At 40.9% G+C, this 11,124-nt stretch overlaps 2 protein-coding genes across 3 annotated transcripts in view; one reads left to right on the top strand and one right to left on the bottom strand.

The window, feature by feature from the left end:
* The first annotated feature begins 1,126 nt into the window (after nucleotides 1–1,126).
* On the top strand, nucleotides 1,127–8,342 carry LOC102204205 (aminolevulinate, delta-, synthase 2). Its single transcript, XM_005732966.2, has 10 exons — nucleotides 1,127–1,458; nucleotides 2,445–2,799; nucleotides 2,937–3,029; nucleotides 3,168–3,390; nucleotides 4,138–4,322; nucleotides 4,430–4,609; nucleotides 5,461–5,625; nucleotides 6,733–7,001; nucleotides 7,487–7,649; nucleotides 7,920–8,342. Exons 2-10 carry the CDS (start codon nucleotides 2,466–2,468, stop codon nucleotides 8,081–8,083), a joined length of 1,776 nt encoding a protein of 591 aa, XP_005733023.1. The 5' UTR covers nucleotides 1,127–1,458; nucleotides 2,445–2,465; the 3' UTR covers nucleotides 8,084–8,342.
* Nucleotides 8,343–8,410: 68 nt separating this feature from the next.
* Nucleotides 8,411–11,124, bottom strand: part of ttc34 (tetratricopeptide repeat domain 34) — a 10,766-nt gene continuing 8,052 nt past the window's right edge. For both annotated transcript variants that reach the window (XM_005732965.2, XM_013910812.1), the window contains exons 6-8: nucleotides 10,054–10,327; nucleotides 9,665–9,879; nucleotides 8,411–9,339 (exon numbers count right to left, since the gene is read on the bottom strand). In XM_005732965.2, coding sequence (XP_005733022.1) covers nucleotides 8,794–9,339; nucleotides 9,665–9,879; nucleotides 10,054–10,327 — 1,035 coding nt within the window. In that variant the 3' untranslated portion in view covers nucleotides 8,411–8,793. The remainder of the gene's footprint in view (nucleotides 9,340–9,664; nucleotides 9,880–10,053; nucleotides 10,328–11,124) is intronic.

Genomic DNA, 11,124 nt, shown 5'->3' on the forward strand with positions numbered 1-11,124 from the left:
ACTAAAACGGTAAAATTTGGAAAACAAACTAAACTCACATGAAATTACAGAGGAAATCTGCTTAGTTAGTATTTGTTAGTTTAGTTTAAACATTTTTTCTAATGACAACTTGCCTGATGAGGCATTGATGGAGATGTTTACTGAGACTTTGGATGTCTACAAGAAGCTGTCAGCAGTTAATGGACTCTATATTGTTGTTTATTATGAAATATTCTCTATGTGGTTCTTAGTTTGTTTAGTCTTTACTTTTTCATCTTATATTTCCTTATTATTTTGAACCTTTGTTTCTTAGTTGAATTTGCTGTTAGTATGAGAGCTTATTAGTTCCTTTCATCACTTTGTCCCCATTTCAGGTTTATTACCGTCTGTGTTTACAGTCTGTCTACAGAGTCTCCATTTGGGTCATCTCATTCAACAGTTTACGACTATAATCAGTATGAATTGAATGCTCCAATTATGTTTTTAAATAAACCTTTTAAGTGGCAGTGCAGTGCCGTTGTAAAGTAAGAAATGCCACAATTATTTGTGCTGTTTATGCTCTAGGTAGCCCTTAACACACGTTTAATGCAATCAGCCAAAATTATAATATTTCCAAAGCCTTAAATACACCAAAACCTTTCCTATAGCCAAACCATTGTTTTTATTTGTGTTCTGTAAAGTCTCTTTATAGTCACAATGGAGATAATAACACTAGCACCCAGAGTATAAACACCCCAAAATACAAGTATTTAAAGGAAAATGCAATACATTTGCAAGTAGAGCAAATAATTTGCGAACATTTATTTTCTCTAACCTTCATCAGCTCTGTACTGTGCTCTACTGTATAAACTGTTTCTGCGTGAGTACATTACAGTATCACAGAGACAACTTTTGCTATGTTTTTTTTAAAAAACATATAAAACTGTATGTGTTATGAACATTCATAAAGAAACGTTAATCATACAATGTCCTCATTTCTCTGTTAAAGTAAAACACAAAGAGCCAAAAGAACCTGATAGTGTGGTTTATTATAGGAGATGGCATTGCTTTCTATATTGGTAGAAAATTGCAGTGTGACTTGAACATGACATCATGTCATCTGATAATTTAGGCTCGTCATCTGCGGCATCTTCATGCACTCTTTGTTGTGGTGTAATAGATGTCATATTCACAAGCTGTGGAACATGAAGATATTGAGATTGTTACCACAAACGTGTTCTCACCATTATTTTAAGTGGCAGTGCGTGCCACAACACAGCGTGTGCCGATAGGAACCCTATCAGCGTCTTTGCACCTCCCACAAACACAAACAACACCCTTTTGTGGCCCCCCCCAAAGCTGAGATCCGCAGACACCTCTGATGGGTGGGAACTGAGCTGATTGCATAATGCTCCTCAACATCTGACCAGTAACTGTTGACACTTACTGACCCTCTGCCTATTTGCTGTTTGGAAGTTCGTCCTCAGTGCAGGTCAACAGGTGAGTTTTCTTCATTATTAACCCTGCTCTGATCAATTATAGTCATTGTTTTTATTTTATTTTTGTTGTAATTGTAGATGTTTGATTTAAATATTCTTAACTGAGATAAAAACATCTGGTGTGGATACTCCATCATTAATTAATAAATGAGGATGTATTCATTTTTTGTTGGTTAGCTGCCTTCTTCTTCTTGTTGCTTTGTGCGTCAGTATTTAAATGTATTTAAAGTAATTAACCAAACAATCATAAGGTGAAAAGATAATTTGACCTACTTTTGTGGTTTAAATGGAAGTAGCAGTTAAAGATAACATCAGACTTCAAGAGAAAACCCAGACTTCACAACAACTGCTTCCCACACTATTTCTGCTGACTACAAAAATAATGTGGGAAATCATAGAACCTGTTCCGGTAGCCAACTAAACTACACATACAGGTGCTCACCAGCAAATTACAATATACATCAGTACATTTGTGTGGTAGAGTGTGCTTTAGTGAGTATTTTTCCTGAGTCCGAAAAGTTTTTCAGACTCAGGAAATAATGGCCATTAACCAAAAAGAAACGTCTGTTTTATCGGATTATTTGAAAGCTTCCATGGTAATCAGACTCAGCTGATGATGCAAGTAAGTAGCTCTTACGTGCCTGCAGAGTTAAGATAAGCGGCTGCTCCATGCCGCACCCAGGAGGAGGCACCTACTGCTTTCTAAGCTGAGCCATTACCAGTCAAGTTGCCATTACCAGTTAACATCATTTTGCATTTTTGCATTTTTTGCATTTTTGCATGTTAAGCTAAGGCATGAGCTTTAGATCATTTGTGAAGGGAGTTAGGGAATTACCATATAGTGTATTTGACTAAAACAGGCTATTTTTACCTAAAGTAATTAAATAAATAAATCTGGGTTGTATCACAGAGACTCTATGCTATGTAATTTATAATCTTCACCCACGTAAGGCAAAATCTTCTGTCCCATCTTCTGTCTCAACCCAGAGTAAGAACAGCTTCAGTATCATGGCTGCCTTCCTCCATCACTGCCCCTTCCTCAAGTTGGCTCCAAAGCCAGCTTTAAGGAGAACCGGAGCCGCCTTGCTGTCTCTTGCGAATCACTGCCCCCTCATCGCTCGTCAGATCACCGTGAGCGGCCCGGGCTCTCTGGAAGCCAAGCTGAACGTCTCGGCCCCCAAACCCCAGGATCAACAGCTTCCCACAGCTGAACAAAGGAGGCTCTTTGCTCAAACTGCTACTCAGGTGGCTGTGTCCGTATCAAAGGGATGCCCTTTTGTCAGCTCCCAGATTGGAATGGTCCGAGCCAGCCCTGAAGTACAGGAGGATGTTCAAGAAAGTGGTAGGAATTAAGTACCTGCAGCGATGCTGCCATCAGAGTAGCAGAATTTGAGCTTTAATAGAAGAAAATCTGACGAATTACAAAAATAGGGGACAAAATATTTATAAATTTGACACAATCACACTCCTCTCTGACAGGTTTGATGGCTTCTCTGAAAGGTGTAAAGGATTCTGCGTGCCCAACTTCAGCTCAACCCAACAGTGTTACCCACCTCCTCAAAGACAACATGGGTATGTTATACAAATAAAAGGGCTTTACCCCTCCAGGCATTTCATTGTAATATTCTGTGGTAAATATTCAGTAATAAAAAGCTGTCTATTGGATGCTGTAGAGTAACTGAAGCCCAGTCAAAACTATTCTTTCCACAGATGGCCCCAGCTATGACTATGATCAGTTCTTCATGGAGAAGATTGCTGTGAAAAAGAAGGACCACACATACAGAGTCTTCAAGACAGTAAACAGGAGTGCTGAGGTCTTCCCGTTTGCTGAGGATTACTCTATTTCTGGGCGGGAAGGCTCCCAGGTGTCCGTCTGGTGCAGCAATGACTATCTAGGAATGAGTCGGCACCCACGGGTCCTCAGCGCCATCAGGTAACAGGACCCAGCAAATATCATATAACTTTTCAGCGGCTCAAAACTTTAATCTATGCACTACTTGGTTTTGGACCACATATCTGCAGATACTGTTTGGATTTGAGTAATTAATTATCCTTATGGCGATACAAAGCTGTAGACTGGCTTGGGTAATCTTATGTTTAAATTGCATCATTCTTGCAAGAAGTGAAACCAAATAAACTCAAAGGACTCAAGAATTTGACGGAAAAACATAAGCATACTGGGCACAGTGTAGAAGATATGCGATTCACTTCAGTTTAATGCAGTTTTATTTATCTATTTTAAGGTATGGTTATAGAGAGAAAACCCCAACAATCAGAAGGCTCCCTTTGAGCAAGCATTTGGCAACAGTGGGAAAGAAAAACTCCCTTTTAACAGGAAGAAACTGCCAGCAGAATCAGACTCCGAGATTTCCATTTGCAATGACTGGTAAATGGTGAGGGGCAGAAGACCGGCTGTAGAAGAGAGACAGAGATTAATAATAACTAAAGACTGAATGCAAAGTGGTGTGTAAACACACAGAGAGTGGAAAGAGGTGAGTGAAGAAGAAACACTCAGGGTCACCTGATCCACCCCGGACTATAAACTTTATCAAAAAGGAACATTTCAAACCTACTCTTAAAAACAGAGAGTGTGTCTGTCTCGCAAGTCGAAACAGGGAGCTGGTTTCATTGTTTTGTATCTGGGCTTGATGTTGTACCTTTTTGTTGTGGATGTCCACAGAGACGCTCTGGACAAGCATGGTGCAGGAGCTGGTGGGACGAGGAACATTTCAGGCACCAGCAACTTCCATGTGACTCTGGAGAAGGAGCTTGCCGAGCTACACCAGAAAGATGCAGCGTTGGTCTTCTCCTCCTGCTTTGTGGCAAATGACTCCACCCTCTTCACTCTGGCTAAGATGCTGCCAGGTAAATAATTACCTCAACATTAAAATCAATGTTAGCTATTTATTTAGCAGTTAGCAGTTAGCAGTTATTTTTTATTTGTTTAATGATCTATTCACTGTTTTGTACAGGGTGCGAGATCTACTCCGATGCTGGGAACCACGCATCCATGATTCAGGGCATCAGGAACAGCGGAGCCAAACGTTTCATCTTCCGCCACAATGACAGTCGACACCTGGAGGAACTGCTCCAACGCTCAGACCCTACGACACCAAAAATAGTGGCGTTTGAGACTGTGCACTCAATGGACGGTAAGAACCACGAAGTCAAACGTTTGAAAAAGCACTTTTGGAAACGAGACTCTTATTTTTCCATTATCTCTTTCTCTCAAGCTGCTTCAGGGGGTCATCAGCTGGAATTATAATACCTTGAAGGAGTTCCCTTCTAAGCAGATGTTGGATGCACCTCCTTTAAAAAGTTCAACAATTATCACCAGTATAAGTTTAAAATGATATTTGATAAAGAGTATTGTATTGTTCTCAGCTCAGTTTTTTCAGCATATTACACCAGTGACAGCTCCATAAAGCACGAGCTGATCATACTTTTAAAAGCAAAAACTGATATTAATCATGTTTTTTAAATTATTTTATGTGTTCTTTTATGTTTTAAATATTTGTTTCCAAAATCTGTGAGAATAACTCGCCACATACTTCTTAATCACACATTTTGGATGCGGTGGTTGACAAATTAAAGGAAAAACACCCATCCTTTGACCCTCTACAGTTGAGGGATCTGGTGTCTCTTTTTCGTAAAGTTGCTGTGAGTGATTAATTATTCTTTGCTTAAACATTTTTCTCCAAAAGGGAGTGACCTCTTTATCAATGAAAACTCCCCCGTCTACAGTGCACTAGTCACTGAATGGTTTTATGACTCTGAAGATTACATAAGTCATAAACCATAGCCTTGAGATTCACCAGTTTTCAATCAAATTTAGCATCATTTGGGCTGACATGTTCTCCACCTCCATCATGAAAACACCAGATCAAGGATCAGCTATTGGAAAAGTTGTGCTTTTTCCTTCAGTATGTCACCTGTTTTAGATCTTAAATACTTGCTACTCTTATACCCTGTTGTTCACCTAAACACCGTTCTAATTTTTCAGGTGCCATATGTCCTCTGGAAGAGCTGTGCGATGTAGCCCATCGTTACGGAGCGCTGACATTTGTTGATGAGGTTCATGCCGTGGGCCTGTACGGAGCCCACGGAGCTGGAGTGGGCGAGAGAGACAACATTATGCACAAGATTGACATTGTTTCTGGAACCTTAGGTGAGTTAGCCACTTCTCTCACACCAGCAGTTTTGTCCTTTCATCTTGAGCACAAGCTCAGGGGCGATCGTGGCTCAAGAGTTGGGTGTTTGTCTTGTAATCGGGAGGTGGCTGGTTCGAGCCCCGGCTCAGACAGTCTCGGTCGTTGTGTCCTTGGGCAAGACACTTCACCTACTGCCTACTGGTGATGGCCAGAGGGGCCCATGGCGTGATATGGCAGCCTCGCCTCTGTCAGTCTGCCCCAGGGCAGCTGTGGCTACAACTGTAGCTTTCATTCACCAGTGTATGAATGTGAGAGTGAATGAATAGTGGTATTGTAAAGTGCTTTGAAGGGTCCCGAAAAGCGCTATATAAATGCAATCCAGTATTATTATACAAGGTAAACAGCTTCAAACTCTCACAGGCTCTGCTACTGGCCCAACTCCCATTTACAGCCTCTGCTGCAGTAACTGTCACTGTCGCATTGCCAACAAAGGAGCAATAACTTTTAACAGGCATGATACTGCGCCCCTGTTGGTTCAATAAGGTCAAGAGAGAAGTGATCTCTCATCACAGGAAGCAGAGGTTTTATCAGCTGAGCGTCAGTTCTACTCCCTCTCTGGCTGTTCTGATAAAACTGTCCACAGGCAGACTGCGTGGTGTGAAACTTGATGCAAGGCTTTTGGTAGAAATCCTTGTGAATTAATCCTGGATTACAACATCAGACTTTTTCAAAGTCTGGTTACAACAGTTCACATGACAGTAAATGAAAAAAATAATGATGAAACTTAACTAAGAAACTGATACAAATTGACTTGGGAGTGTTTTAGCTGGTGTGTTAGAAATATTAAAATTCATTTGATTCAGACTTAATACATTTTGTGTAAATTTTTTATGCATTCTGCTTTTTTCAATGTTTATATATTGATGTCACAATAATCATATTTTTACAATAAAAATGTAAATAACTTAAAAAAAATTTTACATCTGTGAAATGTATTAATGTAGAAATAATAAAGTTATACAAAATGGCAATGTAAGAAAAAAAAAGTATGTCATTTTTATTTACACTTAATAAATGCTCTCCTCACCACTTTACATAGAATCTGTCATTTGTCACTATTTCAGGTAAAGCCTTTGGCTGTGTGGGAGGCTACATCGCCAGCAGCACTGCCCTGGTGGACACAGTGCGCTCCTACGCAGCCGGCTTCATCTTCACAACGGCCCTTCCCCCGATGGTCCTGGCCGGAGCGCTGGAGTCTGTGCGGGTCTTGAAGAGTGAAGAGGGGCAGGCGCTCCGCAGAGCCCACCAGAGGAATGTCAAACACATGAGGCAGCTGCTCATGGATAAAGGCCTACCGGTGGTCAACTGCCCCAGCCACATCATCCCCATCCGGGTAAGAAGATTTAGCACAGCTAAATGGACACTGGATTACAGCCACCGCTATTTCAGTATCACTTGTTAGTTAAACCTGATTTTCCTTATTATATATATTATAATACTTATTCATTTTATAAACCTAGAAAGTACAACGTAGGTCAGATGAAGTCGGGAGGGTAACACAGACTTAGTTATAGTCTTTAATCGTGATTAAATTGCACAAATAAGTAAACAATTAAGTAAACTGAGTCTTAAAATTGTATAATAGGCTTGAACAACTGCATACCAGTTTATTTAATTAGTTTAGAATTTTTTATTATTTTTAACAGATTGAAATTTTGAGTAGAACTAACCAATTAAGCAGCCCATAATTATCCCAGAGATCTAATCTAGACTCCACAGGCTGAGTAAAACGATTCATCCATGTATGCACTACCTAACTGTGCAGAATAAAAGTTTCTCCTAAATGACACGTGCCATCTTTTATGATTTATTTTCCAGGTGGGCAACGCTGAGCTGAACACCAAGGTGTGTGACATCCTTCTGGAGAGGCACAACATCTACGTACAGGCCATCAACTACCCCACAGTGCCTCGTGGTGAGGAGCTGCTGAGACTGGCTCCATCTCCTCATCACAACCCCAAAATGATGGAGTACTTTGTGGGTGAGTGTGAGGCCACTTGCTGTAATTAGGTCAGAGGTGTTCTGCTAAATATATGGCAAAATATGGGGATAATGGTCAGTGCAAATGTTTTCCCACAAGACATTGTGGCTCTCTTGACATTGACCTGCTCCCCTAAATGACCGTGCTCTATGGGGAGCTTAAAAAATGGCACGTGCTAGAATAATCCGACCAGAACTTTTAAACATTTTAAAAGAAAATAAATATCAACATTTAACTGTTTATTCTTACAAACACTTTTATCATTCACAGGGAAACTGGTGGATGTTTGGCAGGAAGCAGGTCTTCTGCTCAATGGCCCGGCGACCGCTTCCTGCACCTTCTGTGACCGCCCACTGCACTTTGACCTCATGAGTGAGTGGGAGAAGTCCTACTTTGGCAATATGGAACCACAATACATTACTGTGTATGCATAATACCACAGTGAATGTTTCATCTCAGCTACATGAGCAGTATATGCATAAATCTAATGCTACATACATCATACAATGCAAAAAGTCGTAGTAGAGGCACAGTGAAAACTACTTGTGTTTTGACATTATGTTTAATTATTCTCCAATGGCAGCAGTGTGAACTAAATTTCAGTATTTATAATCACATGTACTTCTGCGTGCTAAATTGTGTTTGCCACCATGGATATGATTAAAGATTTGTCTTCATTTGAAAAGCATAAAACCTGCACACTTGGCACTTTCTTATATCACTTATCTAGGTGTGACAGCATTGAACGCTGAATGATTTTGCTTATACATTATGATAGCATAGTTATTGTTTTTTGTGATTATCATATTAATTACATTGCTAATGTTTTATGTCATAAGTGTTTGTGGTGTTAAATATTAATTCACTTACTCCTCTTATAATAAATATTTTTGCTTTGATGTAATCGTAAAGACACTGATGTTAATCCTGTAAGTTTAAACTGAACTTTGAGGGAATAATATGAACAGTAGCAATGGGTGCTCTGGAAGCACCAAACATCCCATGAAATTTAGGAAGCTGAGCATAACAAAATGATTGGGATTAGGTTTTTCTTTTCTTTGTTTCTAATTTTGAGGTAGGACATTGACCTGATTGGAGCTTTTGCGGCTCCACTGGAGATTCTGTGTCCAGTTCACAGTCAACACTAGTTCACGTTGCAAGGATTGGCCACTTCTCGTTTGACTTTTGCCCTCAGTCTGCGGAGCTCTGTGTTCTCACTGTCCAAAAGGAGGCCACATTCAATCAAGGTCCAAGCCTTACTGAGATGTTGCTCCCCATAATGCTGCAGCGCCCCCCGCAGGAAGCACTCAGCCAGAGGCAGTTTTCCTAGCCCAGCCTCCACACACTTGATGGCCTGTTCTCTGTTGAGCTCCAGGGCCCGGATGAAGTCCTCCAGAGCTGGCCCTTCTTTGGAGCAGAGCACCAGGCTGCGACCTCGCAAGCACAAATCCTCCACCCGGACTTGAGGGTGGTCTGAACAGCTGTAGTCAGGTCCATCGTGTTTCTGTATAACTCTGTCCAGATCAGATATAGCCCGCTCATGTAAGCCCAGCTGTGCCAGGCACACAGCCCGCTGGTGAAGATACTCCATTCTCTGACTGCCCCCTGATTGTACTGCCACAGTCAGGAGGGTGAGCGCCTGCTTCCACTGACCACATGATGACACACTGTTGGCCTCCTGAGCTGCTTCCTGTCCCAGTGTACATGTAGTTTAGAGTAGATATGTATCAGATTCACATTATTGACTTTGCCATCTAATTTAGGCATCTAAGACCCGCCACATGTTTGTACTGTATTTTACCATAAATGAAAATACATAGATAGAATATATACATACAACTATAACACCCATTGGTTCAATAGAGAGAAATGATATGGGGTTTTTGTAATATCATGGAAATATCCTGACATAAACTTTTTTTTTTTTGATGAAAAATAACGCTGACAAAGCCAGAACAAACAACTTTGGCAGATCTGCTCATCTGGTACTAAATCTGGGTTTCCTGTACACTTACCTGTGCCATGCATTTCCGCTGATTAAATGGGATGAGAGCCAGCAAGAAGTCAAAATAGGATGAATCCTTCTCAGCCAGTTTGCTGAGCCTGCGAGCTGCGCTGCAGTACTTCTTCTGCCAGGCATCCACCACACCCACCCGAGCCTGGGCCACTGCATCTCTTGGCTCCTGGCCAAATATCTGGCACAGATGCACGCCTGCTGATTTGACCTCACCTGGAGCAGGTGGACCATAACAGAAGTATGGATTACTGAGAACAGGGGATGACAGGTGCAATAGTGCTTTTTGTCAAATTGGAAACGTCACGCAGCCTAAGCCATAAGCTGCTAGGCAGATGATTTCCAATCCTAGCAAGGATCCGGCTCAGAAAATTTCCCCCACAATCTCACCTTTTGCCAAAAGGATGTCCACATAGAGCAGATGCCATCTGGGGTTTCTACAGTCAGCCCTCATCAAAGCTCCACCAATTATGAAAGCCTCTCTAAGCTGCTCTTCATGGCAGGGAACACCATGAGTGGCCACAATATCTGACAGATTGGTACGACAGAACTGATGCAGCCAATCACAGACCAGCTTCTGTGCCCTGTCCTTGAGTGAAAGAATGTCTTTGGTCACTATGTCAGCATTTATCTGAAGTGCTGCCAGGATATCATGAGTACATTCCTAGAGGGAGAACAGAGTTCAAATGTTATACTTTATTTCAACATGCAGTCCAACATGCATATCATACTTTTCATAATTTTTCTAGACCATGTTAATAAGTGTTAGCATAAGACTGGTATATTTATAAAGATCACAATTCTGTGGCACCTCTTTTTCAAACAGATTTCCCCAGAAAGCCACAAGGTGTCGCTTTATGTTTAGGGGAAAACTCAAATTAGGTTAAAGGCTCAATGATACGAAGAGAGAAAGTAGCCTTGGAAACCTTGGCATTAATTTTTATTCTTAATTCAACATTAGGGTCCCTGTGGGGCATTTCACCAAAAGTGATTTTATTATTACAATATTATAAAACTGAAGCAATTTCTCTAAACACAGACTGATAAATTAACACTTTAATATCAAGGAGGCAAGGTGTAAGAGTAATATGATATACGCTCTCCAGGCTACACCAAAAGGGCTATAAACTAGCTACCACTGTTACATTTAGTCAGGTCCTGGGTTCATTTTCTGCAATTACTGAAAATAAATACTGAAAATGTCTTTTAAGAGACATTTCTCAGGTCCACCAGAAGAAAAAAAACATATGTGGTGAGGCTTTATCCCATTATATAATTGTACAGGGAGTGCAGAATTATTAGGCAAATGAGTATTTTGTCCACATCATCCTCTTCATGCATGTTGTCTTACTCCAAACTGTATAGGCTCGAAAGCCTACTACCAATTAAGCATATTAGGTGATGTGCATCTCTGTAATGAGAAGGGGTGTGGTCTAATGACATCAACACCCTATATCAGGT

Source organism: Pundamilia nyererei, unplaced genomic scaffold, assembly GCF_000239375.1.
Source record: "Pundamilia nyererei isolate P.nyererei 1_Seehausen unplaced genomic scaffold, PunNye1.0 scaffold00049, whole genome shotgun sequence".
Lineage (NCBI taxonomy): Eukaryota > Metazoa > Chordata > Actinopteri > Cichliformes > Cichlidae > Pundamilia > Pundamilia nyererei.

Coding starts and splice junctions, on each gene's coding strand:
- LOC102204205 (XM_005732966.2), top strand. CDS start 2,466: ATGGCTGCCTTCCTCCATCACTGCCCCTTCCTCAAGTTGGCTCCAAAG. Junction 4,610..5,460: donor GACTGTGCACTCAATGGACG/GTAAGAACCACG, acceptor CTAATTTTTCAG/GTGCCATATGTCCTCTGGAA. Junction 7,002..7,486: donor GCCACATCATCCCCATCCGG/GTAAGAAGATTT, acceptor TTTATTTTCCAG/GTGGGCAACGCTGAGCTGAA.